The 21,737-nt window shown below is 38.0% G+C and overlaps 9 protein-coding genes and 1 non-coding gene across 11 annotated transcripts; 6 read left to right on the forward strand and 4 right to left on the reverse strand.

Moving 5' to 3' along the window:
- Positions 1-2,332: 2,332 nt before the first annotated feature.
- Positions 2,333-2,406, forward strand: Trnai-aau (transfer RNA isoleucine (anticodon AAU)). The gene has a single exon. It is a non-coding gene; the product is annotated as a tRNA-Ile (tRNA).
- Positions 2,407-2,670: 264 nt separating this feature from the next.
- Positions 2,671-5,596, forward strand: LOC135127136 (WD repeat-containing protein 36). The gene is made up of 3 exons (XM_064053481.1): positions 2,671-3,739; positions 3,800-4,253; positions 4,305-5,596. The coding sequence occupies exons 1-3, from the start codon at positions 2,797-2,799 to the stop codon at positions 5,581-5,583; spliced, it is 2,676 nt and encodes an 891-aa protein (XP_063909551.1). The 5' UTR covers positions 2,671-2,796; the 3' UTR covers positions 5,584-5,596.
- A 16-nt stretch (positions 5,597-5,612) lies between these two features.
- LOC135127143 (LDLR chaperone boca) lies at positions 5,613-6,387 on the forward strand. Its single transcript, XM_064053489.1, has 3 exons — positions 5,613-5,828; positions 5,888-6,123; positions 6,170-6,387. The coding sequence occupies exons 1-3, from the start codon at positions 5,676-5,678 to the stop codon at positions 6,330-6,332; spliced, it is 552 nt and encodes a 183-aa protein (XP_063909559.1). The 5' UTR covers positions 5,613-5,675; the 3' UTR covers positions 6,333-6,387.
- Positions 6,327-10,326, reverse strand: LOC135127139 (Y+L amino acid transporter 2). Of its 2 annotated transcripts, none has more exons than XM_064053483.1 (11): positions 10,240-10,326; positions 9,582-9,660; positions 9,342-9,525; positions 9,075-9,297; positions 8,686-9,027; positions 8,593-8,637; positions 8,420-8,543; positions 8,168-8,368; positions 7,787-8,114; positions 6,642-7,739; positions 6,327-6,594 (listed from the first exon to the last, which is right to left on the reverse strand). In XM_064053483.1, exons 3-10 carry the CDS (start codon positions 9,505-9,507, stop codon positions 7,672-7,674), a joined length of 1,497 nt encoding a protein of 498 aa, XP_063909553.1. In that variant the 5' UTR covers positions 9,508-9,525; positions 9,582-9,660; positions 10,240-10,326; the 3' UTR covers positions 6,327-6,594; positions 6,642-7,671. The 2 variants fall into 2 exon arrangements, with proteins under 2 accessions (XP_063909553.1, XP_063909554.1); XM_064053484.1 differs by lacking the exon at positions 10,240-10,326 and adding an exon at positions 9,947-10,064.
- Vha14-1 (Vacuolar H[+] ATPase 14kD subunit 1) lies at positions 6,806-7,418 on the forward strand. The gene is made up of 4 exons (XM_064053490.1): positions 6,806-6,897; positions 6,945-7,026; positions 7,076-7,281; positions 7,330-7,418. The coding sequence occupies exons 1-4, from the start codon at positions 6,844-6,846 to the stop codon at positions 7,357-7,359; spliced, it is 372 nt and encodes a 123-aa protein (XP_063909560.1). The 5' UTR covers positions 6,806-6,843; the 3' UTR covers positions 7,360-7,418.
- A 91-nt stretch (positions 10,327-10,417) lies between the features above and the next one.
- LOC135127138 (sphingosine-1-phosphate lyase) lies at positions 10,418-16,565 on the forward strand. The gene is made up of 9 exons (XM_064053482.1): positions 10,418-10,565; positions 10,615-10,830; positions 11,145-11,353; positions 11,403-11,639; positions 11,686-11,945; positions 11,996-12,184; positions 12,241-12,387; positions 16,214-16,334; positions 16,382-16,565. Exons 1-9 carry the CDS (start codon positions 10,418-10,420, stop codon positions 16,481-16,483), a joined length of 1,629 nt encoding a protein of 542 aa, XP_063909552.1. The 3' UTR covers positions 16,484-16,565.
- Positions 16,566-16,830: 265 nt separating this feature from the next.
- Positions 16,831-18,277, reverse strand: LOC135127142 (pseudouridine-5'-phosphatase-like). The gene is made up of 4 exons (XM_064053488.1): positions 17,833-18,277; positions 17,536-17,754; positions 17,254-17,486; positions 16,831-17,204 (listed from the first exon to the last, which is right to left on the reverse strand). Exons 1-4 carry the CDS (start codon positions 17,885-17,887, stop codon positions 17,028-17,030), a joined length of 684 nt encoding a protein of 227 aa, XP_063909558.1. The 5' UTR covers positions 17,888-18,277; the 3' UTR covers positions 16,831-17,027.
- Positions 18,278-18,358: 81 nt separating this feature from the next.
- Positions 18,359-19,604, forward strand: LOC135127145 (large ribosomal subunit protein bL33m). Its single transcript, XM_064053491.1, has 3 exons — positions 18,359-18,513; positions 19,340-19,443; positions 19,501-19,604. Exons 1-3 carry the CDS (start codon positions 18,473-18,475, stop codon positions 19,554-19,556), a joined length of 201 nt encoding a protein of 66 aa, XP_063909561.1. The 5' UTR covers positions 18,359-18,472; the 3' UTR covers positions 19,557-19,604.
- Positions 19,544-20,546, reverse strand: LOC135127140 (pseudouridine-5'-phosphatase-like). Its single transcript, XM_064053485.1, has 4 exons — positions 20,405-20,546; positions 20,135-20,353; positions 19,854-20,086; positions 19,544-19,814 (listed from the first exon to the last, which is right to left on the reverse strand). The coding sequence occupies exons 1-4, from the start codon at positions 20,457-20,459 to the stop codon at positions 19,632-19,634; spliced, it is 690 nt and encodes a 229-aa protein (XP_063909555.1). The 5' UTR covers positions 20,460-20,546; the 3' UTR covers positions 19,544-19,631.
- Positions 20,547-20,593: 47 nt separating this feature from the next.
- LOC135127141 (pseudouridine-5'-phosphatase-like) lies at positions 20,594-21,708 on the reverse strand. The gene is made up of 4 exons (XM_064053487.1): positions 21,456-21,708; positions 21,190-21,408; positions 20,911-21,143; positions 20,594-20,869 (listed from the first exon to the last, which is right to left on the reverse strand). Exons 1-4 carry the CDS (start codon positions 21,508-21,510, stop codon positions 20,693-20,695), a joined length of 684 nt encoding a protein of 227 aa, XP_063909557.1. The 5' UTR covers positions 21,511-21,708; the 3' UTR covers positions 20,594-20,692.
- Between the last annotated feature and the right edge of the window lie 29 nt (positions 21,709-21,737).

A 21,737-nucleotide genomic window follows, 5' to 3' on the forward strand; every position in this document is an offset into this window, starting at 1 on the left:
ATGTGGTCTCCGAGATTCTTTCAAACTACTTCAAAAACAAAACGAAAGGAGCCCTAAAATTCTTTCAAACTACTTCAAAAACCAGACGCAAGGGGTCTCCAAGATTCCGTCAAATGCTTCAGGAACAAAACTCAAGGTGTCCCCAAGATTCTTTCAGATTACCTTAAAAACAAGCCCTTTAGGGATCTCCGAGATTCTTTCAAACTACTTCAAAAACCAGGCACAAGGGATCCCAAGATTCTTTCAAGCTACTTCAAAAACAAAAGGGGCTCCCGAAACTCTTTCAAACTACTTCCAAAATAAGACACAAAAGATCCCCGAAATTCTTTCAAACTACTTATAAACGAAACACATGGGGTTTCCGAGATTCTTTCAAATTATTTCAAAAACCAGAATCAAGGGATCCCAAGATGCTTTCAAACTACTTCAAAACCAAAACACAAAGGGTCTCCGAGATTCTTTTCAAACTACATACTTCAAATCCAAAACAAAAGGAGTCATCGAAGTTCTTTCAAACCAGTCACAATTAAGAGGCCTCCGAGTTTCAAACTATTTCAAAAACTAGGCAAAGAAATCCCCGAGATTTTTTCAAACTATTTCAAAAACTAGGCAAAGAAATCCCCGAGATTTTTTCAAACTACCTCAAAAACGAGACACAAGAGGCCCTCGAGATTTTTTCAAATTAGGTAGTTCAAAAACAAAAGAAAAGGGGTTCCCGTAATACTTTCAGAGTGCTTCAAAAACAAAACTAAAGGAGTCTCCGAGATTCTTTCAAATTACTTCAAAAACAAGACAAAAGATCTCCAAGACTCTTTCAAACTATTTCAAAATCAAAACAAAAGGGGTCCCCGAGATTCTTTCAAACTACTTCAAAAACAAAAGACAAGAGGTTTCCGAGATTCTTTTAAACTACTTCAAATCCAAAATAAAAGGGGTTATCGCAGTTCTTTCAACTTCAAAACCAGGCACAAGGGGTCCTCTAGGTTCAAACTATGTATTTCAAAATCTAGCCAAAGAAATCCTCGAAATTTTTTCAAATTACTTCAAAAACCAGACACAAGAGGCCCCCGAGATTTTTTCAAACTAGGTAGTTCAAAAACAAAAGAAATGGGGTCCCCGTAATAGTTTCAGAGTGCTTCAAGAACAAAACGAAAGGAGTCCCCGAGATTCTTTCAAATTATGTACTTCAAAAACAAAACAAGAGATTCCCAAGATTCTTTCAAACTATTTCAAAATTATAACAAAAGGGGTCCCCGCGATTCTTTCAAACTACTTCAAACCCAAAACAAAAAGAGTCATCGAAGTTCTTTCAACTTCAAAACCAGGCACAAGGTGTGCCCGAGATTTAAACTATTTCAAAAACTAGGCAAAGGAATTGTCGGGATTTTTTCAAAGTAGGTAGTTCGAAAACAAGACAAAAGGGGTCCCCGAGATTCTTTTAAACAATCTCAAACACAAAACACAAAAGATCTCTGAGATTTTTTCAAACTACATACTTCAAAAACAAAACAAAACAAGTCCCCAAGATTCTTTCAAACGACTTCAAAAACCAGGAACAAGGAGTCCCGAAATTTTCTCAAACTATTTCAAAATCAAAACAAAAAGAGTACTCAGAATCTTTCAAACTACTTCAGAAAACAGGTACAGAGGGCCCCAGAGATTCTTTCAAACTACTTCAAAAACCAGACAATTGAAGGCCCGAGATTGTTTCAAATTACTGAGAAACCATCAGGCAAAGAGATTTCCGACATTCTTTCAAACTATTTTAACAACCAGGCACAAGTGGCCATCAGGATTCTTTCAAACTACTTCAAAAGCAAAACACAAGGAGTCCCTGATCAGATTCTGTCAAAAATTGCTTCAAGAACAGTCCACAGAAAAATTCCCGAGATTCTTTCAAATTTCTTCAAAGGCAGAGGCGAATTCGGCCATCTGGAAATTGGAAATTTTCCATAGACACCAGCAGCCGTGGTAGACCACAGTGTTCGAATAGGTTTTTTAAATGAAGTATATTTCGTTGGTCTTCACTCTTCAAGCTGATTCAACAGGACTCACCTGCCTCTGATAATAAATCACATTTTTACTTCCTGTCGTCTGAACGAGTTTTATTAGACAGACAATCTCAGAAACTACCGGACTGATTGTGGTCAAAATGTAGGTGTATTCAGGAATTTTATTTAATAAATTCAGTTTAAATTTGATAAAATAACATATTATTGTATTTGTGATTTATGAATTTGCTTTGATTTTTTACTTTAGCATACAAATTTTCATTAAAAAAATTAAACTTATCCTGTCCGCATATATTAATGAAAGAGAACCCAACGTGTATGGCCCATTAGCTCAGTTGGTTAGAGCGTCGTGCTAATAACGCGAAGGTCGCGGGTTCGATCCCCTCATGGGCCAGTTTTTTTTTTCCTTAAACTGTGACTGATTTATCTATTTTTTTTTCTTAAAAAACTCGATATGGTTGATTGTACTTCAGGCGCAAGGGAAGTTTTGTTTAATAACATTAATCCAACATTTTCACTTTTATTATTATTCGCTACCAGAGATTTCTTAGTAACTTAGTTACATAGTTACTAAGAAATCTCTGTTCGCTACTGTGTTCGCTACATTATCGACATTTTTGACATTCGATTATGACCTGTTCTGTGATTTTGACATAACAACATAACCTACAAATTACACGTGTTGACTCTTGCATATTTTAGTGTGATTTTAGTTGTCGTTTTAAGTTATCCGGTGCATGTTTTCGGCAGTTCCTCCGTTTCAGCGATACATTTAAATGAAAAAATGCCCAAAGGAAGCAAAATATTCTTACCTTGCCGCAGCCTAGGCTACGTAAGCAACCACCTACCCTTACAAGTCCGCTACATAAAAAGCCGCAAAGAAAACTTGATCGTAACATGTGTGGGAAAATCGTTCCACACTTACGGAATATCGCACTTCGGTTTATTGAGTGTCGGCGGTCTACACCCGGAAGATATAACAGCAATGACCGCTGATGCCTTCCATGTGTACACAGCATGCGGTAACGAAATCTACGCCTGGAGAAGAGGCACAGAGCTAAAACACGTGTACAAAAGTCACAGAAAACCCGTGCATTTGTTGTTACCGTTTGGGGCTCACTTAATATCAGTGGACGAAAGCAGCGGTGTTCGAATATGGGACATCAAGGAAGAGACGGTTTTTCTCGAACTTACATTCAGCAATAAAACGTTCCAAATTACTACGATTATGCACCCCAGTACTTACATTAACAAGATTTTACTGGGGAGTGAGCAAGGGGAGATGCAATTGTGGAATATTAACAATCTCAAGCTGATTTATTCTTTTAAAGGGTGGAAATCTGCAATTACTTGTTTGGAGCAAGCGCCAGCTATAGATGTAGCGGCGATTGGTTTAGCGAACGGGAAAATTATTTTACATAATTTAAAATTCGACGAAACTGTGATGGAGTTCATGCAGGATTGGGGTTTGGTTACTTCTATTAGTTTTCGAACTGATGGGAGCCCCATTATGGCGACTGGAAGTGTTGTGGGACATGTGGTGTTCTGGGATTTAGAAGAACGCAGGGTTGCTAGTCAACTACTGTCCGCACACAATGGGGGTGTTACTGGGATGGTGTGTCTTCCCAATGAACCATTGATTCTTACATCTTCCCCTGATAATACTTTGAAATTGTGGATTTTTGATATGGCGGATGGTGGGGCCAGGCTTTTAAGGCTTAGAGAGGGTAAGATTGTACAAATATTTAAGTCACAATAATAATAATAATAACAATAAAATTTCATAGGCCATTCAGCTCCACCTTCATACATTAGATTCCATGGTGCCAATGGTCACAACATTTTGAGCTCTGCTGGCGATTCCACTCTTAGAATATTCAACACACAAACTGAACAATTTAATAAAAGTCTGGGAAAAGCGTCTTACAATAGAAAAGTGTCAAAAAAACGCGGGCGAAGTGTGGAAGATCCATTAGTTATGCCACCTATGACACAATTCACGTCTGAAACAACCAGAGAGAAAGAATGGGATAATATTGCTGCAGTGCATTTAGGGATACCAATGGTCACCACATGGTCCTATGACAAATTGAAAATGGGAGAACTGAAACTCCTTCCTGAGAGATTCCAGAAAAAAAAAATTAATGTTAACGGGTTTCAAGATGTTGCTGCAACGTGTTTACATTTAACACACTGTGGAAATTTTGTTCTTGTGGGTTACAACACAGGTCATGTTGACAGGTAAACCGTTGTATTATTTTTATAATTTTTGGGTAATTGTTTAATGTTTAGGTTTAACATGCAGTCAGGCCTTTGGCGCGACTCTTATGGCAGCCCTAAAGCACACGACTCATCAGTAAGGGGTGTAATCACGGATTCTCTAAACCAACTAACAACCACTGGGGGAAGCGATTGTAGAATAAAATTTTGGAGATTTAAAAATAAAGGTGACAGTCCGTTGTCGGTTATAACCTTGGAAGAACCAATCAGCTTTTTCCGTTCACACCAAGAAAGCTGCATGGTAGCAGCAGCTTTAGAAGACTTCGACATTTACGTAATAGATATAGAAACGAGACGAGTGGTTAGAAAATTTGTCGGTCATACCGGCCAAATCACAGACATGACCTTCAGCCCAGATTCCCGATGGTTAATTAGCGCTTCCATGGATTGTACCATCAGAACTTGGGATATTCCGTCGTGTCAATTAGTTGACCAATTCGCTACAGAGGTCGCTTGCGTCTCTCTCAATATGTCACCAACTGGCGAAGCCTTAGCCACTGCGCATGTCGACTATTTGGGAATATTTCTATGGACCAATCGCACCTTGTATTCGAAAATCACCTTAAAAGCACTAAATCCGAGCGATGAACCCCAACTAGTGGCTTTCCCTGAGTGCCTTAAAGAAAGTCAAGAGGAAATTGAAGACGTTAAGGAAGAACCAGACGAGTTTCTATCACCTGAGCAAATTAGCCACAATCTCATTACACTATCAGGTTTAGCCACGTCAAGGTGGCAAAACTTGCTAAATCTAGACGTAATCAAAAAACGAAACAAACCCAAATCGCCACCCAAAGCCCCAAAAGCGGCACCGTTCTTTTTGCCAACTGTAGCGTCTTTAAATTTCCAGTTTGATTTAAAGCAACCAGAAACTGATAGCAGCAGTAAATTGTTAATTCCCGCGACGTTATTAAATTTAACAGATTTTGGAAAAATGTTAGACAGAACGGGAGAAAGCGGCGATTTTAGCGAGGTCATTTTAAAATTGAAGTCGTTCAGTCCGTCAATGATCGACTTTGAAGTTAAGTCCCTGGCCCCTGAAGGAGGGGGTTCAGTTGAAGTAATGTTACAGTTTCTCAAGTGCATTGAGTTTATGTTGAAATCAAACAGAGACTTTGAGTTGGCTGAAGCGTATCTGGGGGTGTTTTTGAAGTCACATGGAGCGGTTGTCGCGAGTGAAGAAGTGTTGAGGAACTATTTGACCAATATACAGAGTTGTCACTCTGTTGTGTGGAACAGGTTGCAGGATAAACTGTTGTATAGTATTTGTGTTCTTCAGAACTTATGTAAATAAATTATTTTGTTGTGGCGAAAATTTTCTGCGCATGCGTATCAAGTTCAACATAGTAAGGTTATAATCTGATAAAAGTCGGCAGTTTTTAAAACATGAAGAATACCGTGTTTATTTTTTGTTGTATAATCATACTAAGTGTATCCAGTTCAAAAAAAGCCAAGGAAGGTGAAAAACCAGAATGGGCTAAAAAAGACATCAGGGATTACTCGGATGCTGACATGGAAAGACTGCTAGAGCAATGGGAAGTTAGTAAAATTGTCTTTAATAGCGACAGTTGTAACGTCATTAAAATTTTTGATAATAGGAAGACGATGACCCCTTGGAAGAGGACGAACTACCGGAACATTTACGTCCAATGCCCAAAATTGACATAAGTAACTTGAATCCTGAAGACCCCCAAAGTCTGCTAGAAGCCACGAAAAAAGGGCGCACTTTGATGACCTTTGTTAGTGTTGTGGGAAACCCTACAAGGGACGAAAGTGAAGAAATCACAAAACTCTGGCAGACTAGTCTTTGGAATAACCACATACAGGCAGAAAGGTGCCAACTTTGAAAAGTTAGAACCACAATGACACTGTTGTTTCAGATATATGGTTGACGACAACAGGGCGATATTTTTGTTTAAAGATGGCTCACAGGCATGGACTGCCAAAGAGTACCTTATAGAGCAAGAAAAATGTGAGAGTGTCACTATCGAGGGAAAGGTATATCCAGGGAAATACTCAAACAACGTCAAACAAGAGTTATAACGTAATATTTTTATATTTTGTTACATTTTTAAATAAAAAGCTATCACTTGCTTAACCTAGTCTCGTTGGCGTTAGCAACTTCTTTCTGTAATTCGCTCACTATTGTGGCGAGAACCTCGGGATTAATACCAGCTTCACACAACCGTACACAAATGGATAACGTTTCAGCATCTAGTCCAGTACACAGCAATCGAGACAATTCCATAAGAGCTTGAAACGTCTCTTTGGCATCTTTAATTTTCGCCAGTTTTGTACTAGACATCTGTAAAAGCGTAATTAGCAACAACAACGACACCAAAATAGACATACCGTGCCAAAATAATTTCAAATTTTGTAGATTGAATTTAAACAATTAAACGTCAAATTGACAGCTATTTTTTCTTAAACAAACTAGAGAGGCACCACTGGCTGTCACTTGTCAACTGTCATTGTAATTTGTGTCAGGTGCTTTTCAAGTCAGGTGATAGCCTCTAAATTTCTTCCCAAATAACTGAAGCAGATTTTCGAAAAAATGGCCCTACACGCTGCTATCAAAGGCAAATTAATTTCCGTCATCGGGGACGAGGTAAGCGCATTATTGTGCACGCTTTCATACATTGTTGTTCATTTAAGGACACTTGTGTTGGATTCTTATTGGGCGGAGTTGGTGAAATTAACAAAAATCGTCACCCTAATTTTCTGGTGGTCGATAAAAGTATTTTCCGTACGATTGCACAGTACGGACGGTAATGATTGTATTGTAGGTACTGCCGTCAGTGAAGTTGAGGAGTGTTTTAAGAGATTCATGAAAAGAGATGACATTGATATAATTTTGATCAATCAGAATATTGCAGAGATGATCAGGCACGTTATTGATGGACACACGTCGCCAATTCCTGCTGTTTTGGAAATTCCGTCCAAGGATCATCCGTATGATGCTAGCAAAGACTCAATTCTGAGGCGTGCAAAGGTAGGTGGGTGCAATTTGTCAATAATAATGCAACTGTGGAATTTTTAGGGAATGTTTAACCCAGATGAACTCATGTAAATTGTTCACCGTGTATTACTGGCATGTAGATTTAGACAAAAATATAATCTGTAAATACATTCCTCAGTAATTTGTGTGTAGAGAATACAAATTGTCACAAAACAATTTATTATAAATTAGTCTGTACAAAGTGTACAACTGGTTTTTATGTAAAAAAATCACAGTTTCCTAAATACCAACAGAGATCCAACTTCAGTGCTACACATTTATCAAAACAAACAATTGGTTGCATGCAAACATGGTTGGTAAACAAAGCTGTGAATAAATAAAAATAAATAAAAAATAATACTTTTTAAACACAATATGTGTAAATTATTCTTCCAAGTCTTCATCTTCATGGGCAGCAACAAAAATTTTCTGGCTTATTTCAGTCACCTTATCTGAAAAGAGGGGTCAGTTTGATACATTTGAATTGAGTTTTACATACCCATAAAACTTTGGTACAACATAGGTTTATCTTGCCACACTACTCCAAAGTAGTAAACAGGCACTCCTGATAACGTTATAAGTGCCCCCATTCCCACTTCAATGGGGGCTTCGAAACATGGTAAAATAATAAGAAAGATACAGATCAATACAAAAGCAATAGGAACTATTAAGTTCACTCTAATTGGTCTTGGGATGTCAGGCTTTTTCCACCGTAAATACAATAAACCTGACACTGATAACATGACGAAAAAGGATTCCACGACAGTGCAGTAGGTTATAAGTGTGTGAATGTCGTTAGTGCAAAGCATAAAAAGTGAAAGTATATTCTGAAAAAAAAAAACATTAATTAAATTTTAAATATTTTTTTTTACTTTTTTACCAAAAACACTAAGGAAGGCATTGGGGTGAATTTTTTGATGTTCAAGTGGGACAGAAATGTTGGAAAATGGCCATTTCTGGCACCTACATATAACATTCGAGACGATGTCATTATGTGAACACTTAGACCGCCAAATGCTGAAATAGCCACCATAACAGGGATTATCCAGGCGGCTTTTCCTAGAACGTTATTGCCAAACGTCTAAAAAGTTGCCATAAATTAACATTCTAATTTTTGAGTGAGATACAGTACCACAGCAATAGCATCTGATGATACCATAGCATCTGGTGTTAGAACTGACAAATATGCCATATTGGCTAAAACATAAATCATTGTGACCAAAGGCAGAGAAATGTAAATAGCTCTTGGAAGATTCCTAAAATCAAAATTAGACAACTATAACTATTGAAGAATTGTACACCTACACATAGGGATTCTTTAACTCCTCAGTCATAAAATTTAAGTAATTCCTACAATACTAGTATTAGTTTTTAATCAACTCAAACAATTTGAGTTACCATCCAGAATATGAAAAAATTCCAGAATAAAACGCCTTTGCTATTTTTCCAGGATTAGTACTTGTTCCTTCAAACGCGTTCTGGAAATTTTGTACATTCCCAAGCCCCATCCACACAACACCAATTATTATAACAAGAACCAAAGCTCCAATTTTGCAAAACATAAACACGTTTTGTATCTTAGTGGTAGTTTTCACGTTATAACCATTTAGAAACGTCAAAAAACAAATGGTAGCAGCCGCCATAAAAGTGGCACCATCTTCTGGTAAATTACACTGGTGGAAAAAGGGCTGGATAACGTATTTAGCGAACGTTAGCCCCATTATGGCGTTCGTTGTAGGGCTGCAAAACCACATGCACTTTTTTATTACCACAAAATAGTCACTTACACAAAAATTAAATTTGCCGCCCATAAATACAAAAATGACGGTAGAGGACCATATGCTTCATAAATGTAAGCATAGTCCCCGCCGGATTTTGGTATTGCTGTACCTAATTCAGCATAACAAAGGGCTCCAATCATTGATAAAAAGCCACACAAAATCCATACAACTAAGGAAAACCCAACTGAATTTACTTCTTGTATTATGCCCTTCGGCGAGATGAATATTCCTGTAACGGGAGGTTAGTGTGAGAAATCACACACAATCACGTACCTGATCCAAAAATTATTCCCAAAATGATCGCCACCCCTTCCAGAAGCCCCAACTGCTTCTTCATCTTCACTTTTTCTTCCACCATTTCTTCTCTCGGGGTTTCTGCAGGCGATATCAACCTATTTTCTGTTGGTGATTTAACTACTTTGGTATTGTTTGAAGGCATTTTGGTGAACTGTATTGTCTGACACGGATTCACGTTATAACGAAAAGTCGATTAGGATTACATCATTTACTTACTTTTTCAAATTGACTAGTCTGGGTCGATTTATCAGATCTTGTTATTAACTGGGATTAGTGGCTGTGTAATTTGATAATCCTACCGGTAAAATATCTAATTACTTTACTACATATGGTGCACGTGCATTTTTTAGGTTAGAACGATAACGTTACCATTTTCCGCGCGACTGAGCAATTGGGTCATAGGGGCAGGTTTGAATTTGGCGCTAAATAATATGACAGTTAAGGCGAATTGACCAATCACGGGAGGCAAATATGGCGCGTGAAAGGTGGATTAAATTGGATTAATTATTTCAAATGAATATTATTGACATAATTTCGATTTATATTATTATATAAACAAAGTAAACAATGATAGTACTTACGAACTTAAATAAACATTGATTTTTGAATTTACACAGTCAGATTATCGGTGTATATGCGTAATCTAACAACGTGTTAAAGTTGAACTGTTTATAATTAAGTGTCTCGTTAAACATTATTTGCATGTCGTGAATGTGTTTTATTTAACGAGGTCAACAGGACTGTAAAAAACCAAAATGTTGCTGTTTTTCAAAGTCTGACGTCTGACGTTTTTCATTGTTTGTCATTTGTTTGTGCATGTCATGTCAGCTGTTAACCTATATCTTTTAATTGATAAACAATGTGTTTAACTTACATTTTCGCGCATTTACACTAAGCACCATGCATTAGACATCATTTTAGTTGGGCAGCGTATTTGTAAAGTAAGTACATACGATTGAAGTGTACTAACTTTATCTTATCAGTTTTTATCACGACAAGGTGGGATATTTACCCAGTGGACCCGATCATTATTTCGTAATAGTTTCAGCACCATGGACACCGTCCTGAAACCCTTAACAAACCTAAAGTTGGGCTTAAACAATACTTTTGCCGGTAAAGAACCATGGCAGATTGTCACTTATACAACTACAACCGTTCTCTTCGTTGTGTGGCTCCACGACTTCGTGCATCAGGACGAGAGTAAAAATGTGTTGACCGCTAGTGTTAAGTATGACGGATTTGCTTGCAGGTGTCGTTCAAAGGGCGAAGAAGACTGTCTTTAAATTAGCCAAACTGATACCAAGTATACGTCAGAGAATTGACAACGAATTAAAGTCTGTGAGAGAGACGTTTGAGAAAAGTACGATTGAGAAGACTAAGCATCTGACATACACGACGTCGTTGCCGTCGAAGCGGTTGTCTCCAGAGGAGATTTTGGATGTAGTCAAGGAACATTTAAAGTTGGGTATGGCAGCAGTTTGTATACATGTTTAGACTTTACACTTGGCACTCCACTATATCTCAAATTTAGAATGATGGATATGGGTGACTTGCAATTGTTTTGTTTTTTTGTGATAAAGAAAAAGTTTTGTTTGTGAGTACTATTTCGTCATTGTCTTGCGTAAATTTTAAATGCTTTAACTTGATTTTAAAGGCGTCAGTAGCGTCACAAATATTACTAAATTTTGATATTTTTTTCGAAAATCAAGCCATGCAAAATTTTAATGTGACGTCATCACATTATTGGTGGGGATTAGACAACATATTTTGTTTTTCCAGGCGACTATGACTGGAAAGGCGGACTTGTCTCTGGAACTGTTTACTACCACAACCCAGATCTAATCAAATTGATAACAGATGTTTATGGCATGACTTCCTACACCAACCCCTTACACCCTGATGTTTTCCTGGGTCTTTGTAAAATGGAGTCTGAAGTGGTACGAATGGCCTGTAATTTATTCCACGGCGACGAAAATGCCTGTGGTACAGTAAGTGATTCATGACCTCACAAAACATTACTATATCGTTATAACTTAGATGACCACCGGCGGCACAGAATCCATCCTTATGGCCTGCAAAGCCTACCGAGACTACGCCCGCGAAGTCAAAGGAATACGAAAACCCGAAATAGTCCTCCCCAAAACAGCCCATTCCGCGTTCGATAAAGCGGCCCAGTATTTCCGTCTTAAAGTAAGAGCGATTCCTGTGGACCCTGTTACAACGAAAGTCAATATTAGAGCAATGAAACGTGCCATTAATTGTAACACGATTATGGTATGATTTTTGTGGTGTGTGCGGGTGTGTGTTTATTTTTTATCAGTTGGTAGGATCGGCCCCTAACTTCCCGTACGGAACAATGGATGATATTTCGGAAATTTCAGCGTTAGGAGTCAAATATAACGTGCCTGTACATGTCGATTCTTGTCTTGGCGGTTTTTTGACAGTTTTTATGGAAGATGCGGGATATCCTGTACCTTTGTGTGATTTTAGGTTGCCTGGAGTCACCAGCATATCCGCCGATACGCATAAGTATGGGTTTGCGCCTAAGGGATCGTCTGTGATACTTTACCGGGACGTGAAGTATGTTGAAACAATTGTGTGTTTGTAAAAACAATTGAATTTGATTGTAGATATCGTCACCATCAGTTCACTGTAACTACAGATTGGCCTGGAGGTGTCTATGGTTCGCCTACTGTTTGTGGTTCCAGAGCTGGCGGTAACATAGCAGTGTGTTGGGCCGCAATGCTTAGTTTTGGTAAAGAAGGTTACATTCAAGCTACTAGGGATATTATTCATACCACCCATTATATAGAAAAAGGGTACCACATATTTGAAAAAGTGACCCAATAAAATTACTCAAATTATTTGCTTCAAGGTTGCGAAGAATGAAAGGTATATTTATATTTGGTCAACCTGCTACAAGTGTGATAGCTTTGGGTTCTGAAGACTTCAACATTTACAGACTTGGGGGGGCTCTGAATGACCTTGGGTGGAATTTGAACGTTCTACAATTTCCTTCAGGGTGAGGCTAGTTTAAGGATGCACATACACAAATTATTACAGACGTGTGGCGGCAAATTTAAAATTATGGCAGTCAACAAGAGAACAAAATTTTAATAAACAAACTATGCAGCGGCAGCGGCAGGCAGAGTTTGGGGCTCCTGGTCGTGGCTGTTCTCCTACCCACGACGGTGATTTTATCTATCGCAAACACTGTCGCCTAGCAGTGCCTAGACGAGCCGGTCGTTACGGTCGCAAACTCGCAGTTGGGTCTCAACTATTGGGCCAAGTCGACAGCGTTACATCATCTCGACCGCCCCTGAATTCTATTCTAACCTGCATCTTTGTGAAGATGGCGCGATAAATCCCGCCAGCTCGACTGGGAACCGCGCACTCCGCTTCCACCACGTGTTTCTGTGTTATTTAACCTCAGTTCCATTTATATGTTCAATTCTTATAACTCTGATATTAAACTACAACTGAACGAATGTCAAAGTTTCAAAATTCGCCATACTATCTTGTGAAATGTTAAACAACAAATAATTCTTATTTGGGATTAAAATTGGACATCGGATAATTTATATGATGGAAACATTCATCAACAAAATATTTACAAAACAAAAACTAGCAAAGATTTATAAAAACAAAAGATCTGGTGTGAAATACAACTTGTGAAGATAAAATATTACTAAATAATAATAAAACTGTAGAGCATGAAAGTTTACGTTCAACTTAAATTATACAACAATGAAAATTACTGAAATTAAAATTGTGTGTTATAATGTAAGTAAGTAAGTGTAACACTTAAGTATTAGCATGCAGAAACCCCATTCATAACTTTGTTAAACAAAAGACTGAATCCTGACTCAGTGAATTTTACTAAATCTCGTGGTGAGTGTTTATCTAAATAAATCTAATGTCTGTTAAATTGTGTTAGCACCAGTTAACAAATAAAATCCTAACATGAACTGTGAATTTACAAACAATGAATCAAATTTACACGTGTTAGCGTCGGTTCAAAATTCACATTTGTTCCGATTAGAGAGCCGCAAGAATTAGTTGCGCTTCCTCCCTTTTATTAACTACCAAAACAACGAAATTAACCTAGCCAACTTACCGTCTCTTTTCCCCATGCAACAATGACGCTTTCACCTCTCTACCAAGCCGCCATCTTCTACCCTACCAACCCTCTTACTAGAATCCCCTAGCGAGCCACCACCTACCCAAAAAGCGTTAACGTCCACCTGGTTGCCTATGTTTAACGATTTTTTTTATTGATATATTTTTTTTTAATTCAAATTATTCAATGTGATTTCGCGCCGCTGTTAATTATCTTTCAGCGCGAAATTTTAATTCAAATTCGGTCACCACAGTATGTTAAGTTATTTGAGACAGGCGGCACACGTATGTGAGTATAGCATCCTTTTCGAGTAACTGGTCGTTTGGAAATGTCATGATTGTGTATAAAAAAGCGATGTTTAAACAAAAGTGTAGGCCTGCAGTTCTAGACAAAAACTTTCAAACTATACATTAGCGTAAACATATCTCAGTGTTATAACTTTGACGCAAACATAACCAAAAAAAGTTGATTTGTTTTCAACATATGGCCTCTATTTAAAGCTGTTGCTAATTCGTTGAAGCGTTACATATTTTTTGTGTCTATTTTAAATATAGTTAATTAAAATATCCGGCTTACTCATAGACGGTAACACATGATTGGAACAGTTTTAGAGTTAATTTGTGACGCCTGAAGACCTTGGAAAATGGTGTATTGAAATTTATGACGTAACTACATTTCCCTAAAGTGGGATTTATAAACTTGCTGATGACGTTGAAGTTCCCGTTGCTTTTATAGTTGAAAATTGACATTTATAAACTCCGTTGCCAAGGTGCCGTTGATAGTAACCTTGGTGTTACTTTTGCCGTATTTAAAGGGGTTGTAGAAGAAAAGTGGATGTTTTAAGTTTATTAAGTACTACGAAAATTTACCATTTTTGATATGTTTTAAGTTTCTTATTGGCGAAATAAGTGCACACCTATTAAGAAACAAGGGCTAAATGTAGCCCCGCCCACCCGCCCTATCTCAATTGTGATGATTTTTTTTATTCGTCGTGAGCCAAGAGGGCGGAGCGTAACTACAAAATCCATATTTCTCTACGAGAAATTAAAACGAAAGATTAGGCCCCACTCATACCCACCCCGATCTCAATTCTCAATTGTGATGAATTTTTCATTCGTTGTCAGATCATGTTTTAAGGTTTTTGTTCTGAAAAGACGACTAGGTATGTTAAAAAAAGGGCAAAATATAAGCCCCGCCCACCCGCCCTATCTCAATTGTGATGATTTTTTTTGTCGTCGGGAGCCAAAAGAGCGGAATTTAATTGCAAAATTCTTATTATTTCTCTACAAGAAAGTACCATGTAAGACACTTTTTAAGTATCGTGTTATTCAAAAAATACTATGTATATTAAAAAAAAATCAAGCCGAAGATTAAGCCCCACCCATACCTGCCCTAATCTAAATAGTAACGAAGTTTTCATTCGTTGGGAGACCTAGGGGCGGAGTCTAATAGCAAAATCCCTTTTTCTGTACAAAAATTTATCATTTGAAACGTGTTTTAAGTTTCTAAGAATAAAAAGTCATCACAATTGAGATGGGGGGGGGGGGTAACATTTTGCCTTTTTTTAAATATACATTGTATTCTTTGAACAACACGATACTCAAAAATATGTTTTTAATTTCTCCGCCCTCTTGGTTCTCGGCGAATAAAAAAAAATCATCACAATTGAGACAGGGTGGGTGGGCGGGCTTACATTTTGCGTTTTTGTTTTAATATGTGTAGTGTTCTTTTCACAACAAGGACCTTAAAACATGTTTAAAATGGAAAATTTGTATAAGGAAATATCGATTTTGTAATTTGGCTCCGCTCCATAATTGCAAAATCCATATTTCCTTGCAAAAATGTACCATTTTAACCATGTTCTAAGTTTCTTGTTGTGAAAAGATGGCTATGAATATTAAGAAAAAAAAAAGGCAAGATATAAGCTCCGCCCACCCGCCCTATCTCAATTCTGATGATTTTTTTTTATTCGTCGTGAGCTGAGGGGCGCAGCTTAATTAAAAAATCCTTGTTTTTCTACGAGAAATTACCATGGGAAATATGTTCTTAAGTAATAAGTATTATACAAAGAAAACCAAAAGAGAAGCCCAACTCATCCGTTTCGATCTCAATCGTGCTTATTAGTATTAGCTGGTAAAAATTTGTGCATAAAAATATGAACCCAAGTACGTCAATAAAACATAAAATTGATTTTAACGCCTCCGGTTTTACTGAAAATAAATAAGTTTTTTGTTATATAAATAGAAAATCGACCACTTAAATGTTAGGGTAATTTTATACACACACGCGAAGTATCGTTACGTAATAATCGATTAAATTGTCATCTAGATGGCAACATGATTGTGAGCATTATGGACCGATAAGAATTTTTCAATCCGTTTGGCGCATTATCTAATCTTACGTAACATTTCTATTACTCTGTTCAGAAAGCAAACAGGAAAACGAATAATTCCACGAAAAAATAAATCTGTGTTGAAAGCGGAAGTGATGCATCAGATTTATGGTCTTTCCAACCGGACGTGTAAATTATTTTCACACATTCTTTTTTGTGTCAATATTTGCAAAAATGAAGTGAATTATTTTTAAAAAAGTACGGTTATATTTTAGTATTTTATTTGGATGTTTGGCTCCAACAAAAATATTTTTGTCCGCTGTTCTACAAATTTACACTTGATTTCCTAGATTAGCGTACTCCAGTTTTTCTAAAATATGTTTTGCTTATTTTTAGGATCCATTTAACCGTTACACATGTTCACACCCAACAAGGCGTCGCGGACAAATTCTTGAATGATGTCCAAAACAGTCTTACGGAAATTTTGAAGACACCAGATGTACCAGTGGAAGGAAAAGTAAGATTTTCACAAGTCACTACGATTGTGTAATATCATTGTTATAGATGGCGATATACGGAGTGGCTCAAAGTTTGCCAGACAGGTCAATAGTCACTGATTTTACACGAGTGTTTTTAGATTCCATGTATTATACTCCCAAACAGTAACTAGGTACTTATACATCACACTATAAATGGTCTAATATATAATATATTGTACTGAAAAGAGGTAATAGATACATTTTATGGATTTAGTATTTTTCTGGAATCTCGTGCCGTCTAATAAAATTGCGACTACACCGACACTAGTTCTCGCCGGACTTAACACGTGCATCACGGTCCTGACACGTGCATTTCACCAATCCATTATTTTAAAGCAATTATGTGATTCAGCTATAAATCTAAGTAATTAGCGAAATCAAATTCCACTGCCCTTGAAACAATTCCGCTGTGTGTTCAGCACTCTCGGAAAACTTCATTTGTTTTATCAGTGATTAAATATTATCTAACACATCTAATAACGAACAATTTTATTAAAATAATTTCTATTAAATTACTCCAACATTTAATAACACAGACAAGAAACAATAAATAAAAGCGACACAATAAATCTACCATGTCATAACGATGTCATTAGTTCATTATATGAACAGTAATTCTTGTTTTGATCCTTAATACGACCTAAAACATTAACTACACCCCCTTTTCCACATCAATCGAACGCTGGTAGACCAAAAAGCTCGGGTTTAAAATCTTCCAAGGAGTTTATAATCAAAGTAGCGGGTTTTCTTCTCTCCTCTGGAACTCCAGAATCTGGAACCAACACCGCCTGCATTCCCGCAGTGATGGCACCCTGAGCACCATTAGGAGCGTCCTCCAGCACCAAACACTGCAACAAAAACCTTGATACCCCGAAACGGGAAAGAGTAATCACGAACCTGTTCAGGCTGCGGCTTATCTGGAAACCTGGAAGCACAAACTAAGAAGATATCAGGAGCAGGCTTCCCGTTTTTGACGTCAGGATCAGTGCTGCCGCAAACTATATGATGAAAGAGGGTGAACAGATTTTGGTGATCTTGCGTTTTAAGCTCCATGGCATCTTGAGCTGAAGAAGTCGCCACAGCTATGGGGATGTTGTGCTTGTGCAAATGCTGCACAAGTCGTTTCGCGCCTTAAACGATGCTTGCTAATTTGGCCCTTAATGGGTCGTTAACGCCTACCTGGCATGAGTGGGGGGTGCTGCAACTGCTCTTTCACTTTCGCCCTGTATATCTCTAGGAACTCGTCCACCGTGTAAGGTAAGCCCATTTCTTGGATGGCGATTTTCGCAGTGTCGGGTTCTGGCGTACCCAGAATCTTGATTTTGATGTCCGTGGTGTAGGGGCTGCCGAAGGGCGCACCGATTTCGCTGACTACCCTGTCATAAGCTGACTCAGATTCTGGAATTCAGCTGTGGTGAATGAATGGATATTTTCAGTGACTTGATTTAGATGGTTTGACTTGAAGTAAGTAGTTACCTATGATGAGGCCGTCCATGTCGAAAATTACGTGCGAGACTTTTTTGAATGGCATTTTCGCGGTTTTTTCGGGTTTTCGAGTTATGCGAACAGACGGAATCACCTTTCGATTTTATGATACACCACACTTCGCGGCGGTTGAGGTAATGACGCTAGTGGCGATTAGATAGTCTATGAATGACTAATGGGGATCTATGAATGATAGTTCGCAGGTTGGCTAAGAAAATAAATAGGGCAAGGTGACGTAAGTGGGACACATTTGTAGGATGCGTGATTCGATTCGGGTTAGGTGGAAACGGGAAAATGACGAAATTTCGTGTAATTATTTTATTCGCAGAGTGGGAATGAGCGGACGAAAAAATTTTAATTATGGCGAAACGAGACTGAGGTCAGTCATTTCGGGCGAAAATTGGGTGTTAAATGAAAAGAACGTGAAATAAAATTACTCCCGGCTGGATGAGACAGGACGTCGGGACGCAGGATGACGCTCGGCACATGCGCATTTGTCAAGGTTGTGTCAAACAAATTTACGAAATGTGTGCTGAATTGTAAGGTTATGTCGTTGATCCCTTTTGAATTATAAATAAAGTTTATTTCGGGTGGGTTTAGTTGGGTTGAAGGTTAAAGGTAAAATTCGACCATGTTTCTCACCAATGTCCTTCTGAAGAGGGTCAAAAGCAAGTAAGTTGACTGCAGTTGTCATTTCGGATGTCTTTTATAGTGTTACTTCTGTTTACTTAAATTTATGTGAAATGTTTGTTAATTTATAATATTTACTGGCATTGCAGTTCTCAGTGTTGAGGGTTGAAGGCCACTTTTATTAGCAAAGAGTATATTGACAAAGTAATGAAAATTTCGGGAAACAAATATATTTAACACATTTTATAACACCGCTAAAAAGATTACATGTTTGTTAAGTATCATCACTGTTATTTTGAGGAATGTAGTGTTTTCTGGACGTTTGATAGCTTGTAGAATGCGAAATTGTTGGTCCCTCATTTCTGCCTTGCCGGTCATAGGTGTCTAGACAAAAATCTCCAAAACTGCTGCGTTGCTTATTACGAAATTTAGATGCACTTTAAGCAGATCATATGGATGACCAAAATTTGTCTATTCATCCTCACCGAAAATTTGATTACGTCATTTTAAAATTTTGCTGAGTAAAGTTCACTCATTATGTTGTCGCATGCTCTTTATCGATTATCATGACACGTTTACGAGTCGTCGTAAAAAATAAAATTTTACATTTTATCTTAGAATTTGCTTTTATTTATGTACGTAAGAGATCACTTCATCATTTATTAAATCTAAGAAATGTTCTAAGGCCAATGTTGTTTGGTTTTATTAGACAGATAATCTCCGAAACTACCGGAACGATTGTTGTAAAATTTTATATATTTGTTACGGATATCAATATCAAAGGGATGCCGCCATCTCCAAAGTTTGCGGCAGTAAATGTTATTTAAATTTTCAGTCAAATTAACGAGTTTTGCCATTAATGTTACAGACGCATTATGGTTCAAATGGAAAGTGTAGTGAGTGGCCACACGTTTAACAAGATAAGAGAAAGATTAGCCGATAAACTGGAAGTTGTACGTTTCGATCCCTGGCGTAAGCACATCCTTCTAGGTATGCAAAACTTCAATTAATGTACGTTGTATGTTTTAGTCCAAAAGGAATGCGTATACAAGGAAGCAAAGAAAGTCAGAAGTATGGATAAATAGACTATAGTAAATTTGTAAATATAGACAATAAATCGTTTAATAAAACAATGCGACTTTTTTCATTTTCAAAACCAATCAGAACCGCTCAAACGCTGGTAGTCCAAAAAGCTCAGGCTTGAACTCCTCCAAAGACCCGAGTAAAAGTGTAGCCGGCTGTCTAGCTTCTCGAGGTATGTCGGGATCCGGTACTAGAACGACTTGCATCCCAGCTGCTATAGCACCCATGGCACCATTAGGCGAATCTTCAAAAACCAAACACTAACAACGCTATTATACACTGTCATAGTAAAGTCACACCTGATCGGGTCGTGGTTTATCAGAAAACCTAGACGCACACACTTGGAAAATATCAGGAGCGGGTTTTCCATTCTTGACTTCAGGATCAGTACTCCCACAAACTATGTGCTGGAAAAGAGAAATCAGCTCTTGATGGTCTTGCGTTTTGATTTGTAGAAACTCTTGAGAGGAAGATGTTGCTATAGCTATTGGGATGTTGTGTTTGTAGAGGTGCTGGATGAGTCTTTTGGCACCTGAATGTGTATTTTGTGACTAAATGAAAACAAATGGGGTGGTAGTACCTGGCATGAGTTGAGGGTGTTTGAGCAGTTCTTTCGCTCGTGGTAAATAGATTTCCAGGAACTGGTCGACGTTGTATGGCAGCTGCATTTCTTTGATTGCAATTTGAGCGGTTATAGGGTCAGGAGTACCCATCATTTTTAGTTTGGTGTCTTTTGTGTATTCAGTTCCATGGTTAAGTGCAATTTCGCTAAATACTTTATCGTAAACGGACTCGGACTCTAAAATAGTTAATAAGTTTTGTGACTGGAAGGTGGGTGGAGACGGTTTACCTATAATAAGGCCATCCATGTCGAAAATTACATGGGACACGTGTTTGAAAGCCATGGTAAATGTAGATAAGATTTACAAAGTCGTTTCACGTGGATCTCCTGAAGTGACCTGAGATAAGTCACAGACGCATGTCTGTTGCAATCAAGGTCACTACAGATACGTATAGTTGGTTGCAAAGTAAAATAACGTTTATTAAAAATAATAATTGTAATCTATAAAAAGTCTTGTCATTTCCTTTTGATAAATCTAAAAACAAGTTACATAACGACGACTAATAATTAACATTACTAATCGAAAGCCGGCAATCCGAAAAGTTCAGGCTTGAACTCCTTCAAAGAATTCAGCACCAAAGTCGCCGGTTTTCTCCACTCCTCCGGAACATCAGGGTCGGGTACCAAAATCACCTGCATCCCGGCAGCTACGGCACCTTTAGCTCCGTTTGGTGCATCTTCTAAAACCAGACACTGCCACCAACAATTAAATTTTCTAAAATTGCACAACAAACCTCGTCTGGGTGGGGTTTGTCAGGGAACCTGGAAGCACACACCAGGAAAATATCAGGCGCTGGTTTGCCGTGTTTAACTTCGGGATCGGTACTTCCGCACACCACGTGATGGAAGAGTGATATCAAGTCTAGGTGGTCTTGGATTTTGACGTCTAGAACGTCTTGAGCGGAAGATGTGGCCACGGCGATGGGGACGTTGTGTTTGTGGAGGTGTTCAATGAGCTCTTTGGCACCTGTACACACCATGAAGGTACTGGTTTGATAAGGGGAAGCAAATACCTGGCATAAGTTTAGGGTGTTGTAGAAGCTCTTTGGCTTTAGTTAAGTACTCCTCAAGGAACTGGTCAACAGTGTATGGTAGTTGTAGTTCTTTGATGGCGGTACTGGCTGTGACGGGTTCCGGGGTACCCATTATTTTTAGACGGATGTCTCGGGTGTATTCCTTGCCAAATTTTGCCGCGATTTCACCGATTACGGTTGCGTAAATAGATTCCGATTCTGAAAATCGATTATTTAATGGTGAATTGTTGGGTATTCAGTGTTACCTATTATTAGCCCATCCAGGTCGAAAATGACATGGGATACCTTTTTGAACGACATTTTGGATAAGTGGAACTTTTAATTTAGATACAATGCACTGAACGTGATAGGGGTCACCTTGTAAACTTAAAATAGCAAATTGACGAGATATTATCGTTTGAAATTTCCAAAATCGGCGGATTGACGTAATTTAGTTATCAATATCAATATGTGATCATTTGACACGTTCAGGTTAGAGGACCTTGAAAAGAAAGGAGAAGAAATTGTGAATGTGAATAGTCTTGTCC

Source organism: Zophobas morio, unplaced genomic scaffold (assembly GCF_036711695.1).
Source record: "Zophobas morio isolate AGI-343-1 ecotype UQ-CSIRO unplaced genomic scaffold, CSIRO_AGI_Zmor_V1 ptg000011l, whole genome shotgun sequence".
In the NCBI taxonomy this organism is placed as follows: Eukaryota; Metazoa; Arthropoda; class Insecta; order Coleoptera; family Tenebrionidae; genus Zophobas; species Zophobas morio.

Bases quoted from the DNA above. Each gene is read 5' to 3' on its own strand.
- LOC135127136 (XM_064053481.1), top strand. From the start codon at position 2,797: ATGCCCAAAGGAAGCAAAATATTCTTACCTTGCCGCAGCCTAGGCTAC. The intron at 3,740-3,799 runs GTAAGATTGTAC...AAAATTTCATAG, and splicing joins GCTTTTAAGGCTTAGAGAGG to GCCATTCAGCTCCACCTTCA. The intron at 4,254-4,304 runs GTAAACCGTTGT...TTTAATGTTTAG, and splicing joins AACACAGGTCATGTTGACAG to GTTTAACATGCAGTCAGGCC.
- LOC135127143 (XM_064053489.1), top strand. From the start codon at position 5,676: ATGAAGAATACCGTGTTTATTTTTTGTTGTATAATCATACTAAGTGTA. The intron at 5,829-5,887 runs GTTAGTAAAATT...TTTTGATAATAG, and splicing joins GACTGCTAGAGCAATGGGAA to GAAGACGATGACCCCTTGGA. The intron at 6,124-6,169 runs GTGCCAACTTTG...CTGTTGTTTCAG, and splicing joins AACCACATACAGGCAGAAAG to ATATATGGTTGACGACAACA.
- Vha14-1 (XM_064053490.1), top strand. From the start codon at position 6,844: ATGGCCCTACACGCTGCTATCAAAGGCAAATTAATTTCCGTCATCGGG. The intron at 6,898-6,944 runs GTAAGCGCATTA...TGTTCATTTAAG, and splicing joins TTTCCGTCATCGGGGACGAG to GACACTTGTGTTGGATTCTT. The intron at 7,027-7,075 runs GTATTTTCCGTA...ATTGTATTGTAG, and splicing joins TTTTCTGGTGGTCGATAAAA to GTACTGCCGTCAGTGAAGTT.
- LOC135127139 (XM_064053483.1), bottom strand. From the start codon at position 9,507: ATGCCTTCAAACAATACCAAAGTAGTTAAATCACCAACAGAAAATAGG. The intron at 8,638-8,685 runs GTAACTCAAATT...CTAGTATTGTAG, and splicing joins ATTTTTTCATATTCTGGATG to GAATTACTTAAATTTTATGA. The intron at 7,740-7,786 runs GTATGTAAAACT...CCCTCTTTTCAG, and splicing joins GTTGTACCAAAGTTTTATGG to ATAAGGTGACTGAAATAAGC.
- LOC135127138 (XM_064053482.1), top strand. From the start codon at position 10,418: ATGGACACCGTCCTGAAACCCTTAACAAACCTAAAGTTGGGCTTAAAC. The intron at 10,831-11,144 runs GTATGGCAGCAG...TTGTTTTTCCAG, and splicing joins CAAGGAACATTTAAAGTTGG to GCGACTATGACTGGAAAGGC. The intron at 11,354-11,402 runs GTAAGTGATTCA...GTTATAACTTAG, and splicing joins ACGAAAATGCCTGTGGTACA to ATGACCACCGGCGGCACAGA.
- LOC135127142 (XM_064053488.1), bottom strand. From the start codon at position 17,887: ATGCCATTCAAAAAAGTCTCGCACGTAATTTTCGACATGGACGGCCTC. The intron at 17,487-17,535 runs GTAGGCGTTAAC...GCATCGTTTAAG, and splicing joins GCACCCCCCACTCATGCCAG to GCGCGAAACGACTTGTGCAG. The intron at 17,205-17,253 runs GTTCGTGATTAC...TTTTTGTTGCAG, and splicing joins ATAAGCCGCAGCCTGAACAG to TGTTTGGTGCTGGAGGACGC.
- LOC135127145 (XM_064053491.1), top strand. From the start codon at position 18,473: ATGTTTCTCACCAATGTCCTTCTGAAGAGGGTCAAAAGCAA. The intron at 18,514-19,339 runs GTAAGTTGACTG...TTAATGTTACAG, and splicing joins CTGAAGAGGGTCAAAAGCAA to ACGCATTATGGTTCAAATGG. The intron at 19,444-19,500 runs GTAAGCACATCC...TGTATGTTTTAG, and splicing joins TGTACGTTTCGATCCCTGGC to TCCAAAAGGAATGCGTATAC.
- LOC135127140 (XM_064053485.1), bottom strand. From the start codon at position 20,459: ATGGCTTTCAAACACGTGTCCCATGTAATTTTCGACATGGATGGCCTT. The intron at 20,087-20,134 runs GTACTACCACCC...ATACACATTCAG, and splicing joins ACACCCTCAACTCATGCCAG to GTGCCAAAAGACTCATCCAG. The intron at 19,815-19,853 runs GTGTGACTTTAC...TAGCGTTGTTAG, and splicing joins ATAAACCACGACCCGATCAG to TGTTTGGTTTTTGAAGATTC.
- LOC135127141 (XM_064053487.1), bottom strand. From the start codon at position 21,510: ATGTCGTTCAAAAAGGTATCCCATGTCATTTTCGACCTGGATGGGCTA. The intron at 21,144-21,189 runs GTATTTGCTTCC...TGGTGTGTACAG, and splicing joins ACACCCTAAACTTATGCCAG to GTGCCAAAGAGCTCATTGAA. The intron at 20,870-20,910 runs GTTTGTTGTGCA...TGTTGGTGGCAG, and splicing joins ACAAACCCCACCCAGACGAG to TGTCTGGTTTTAGAAGATGC.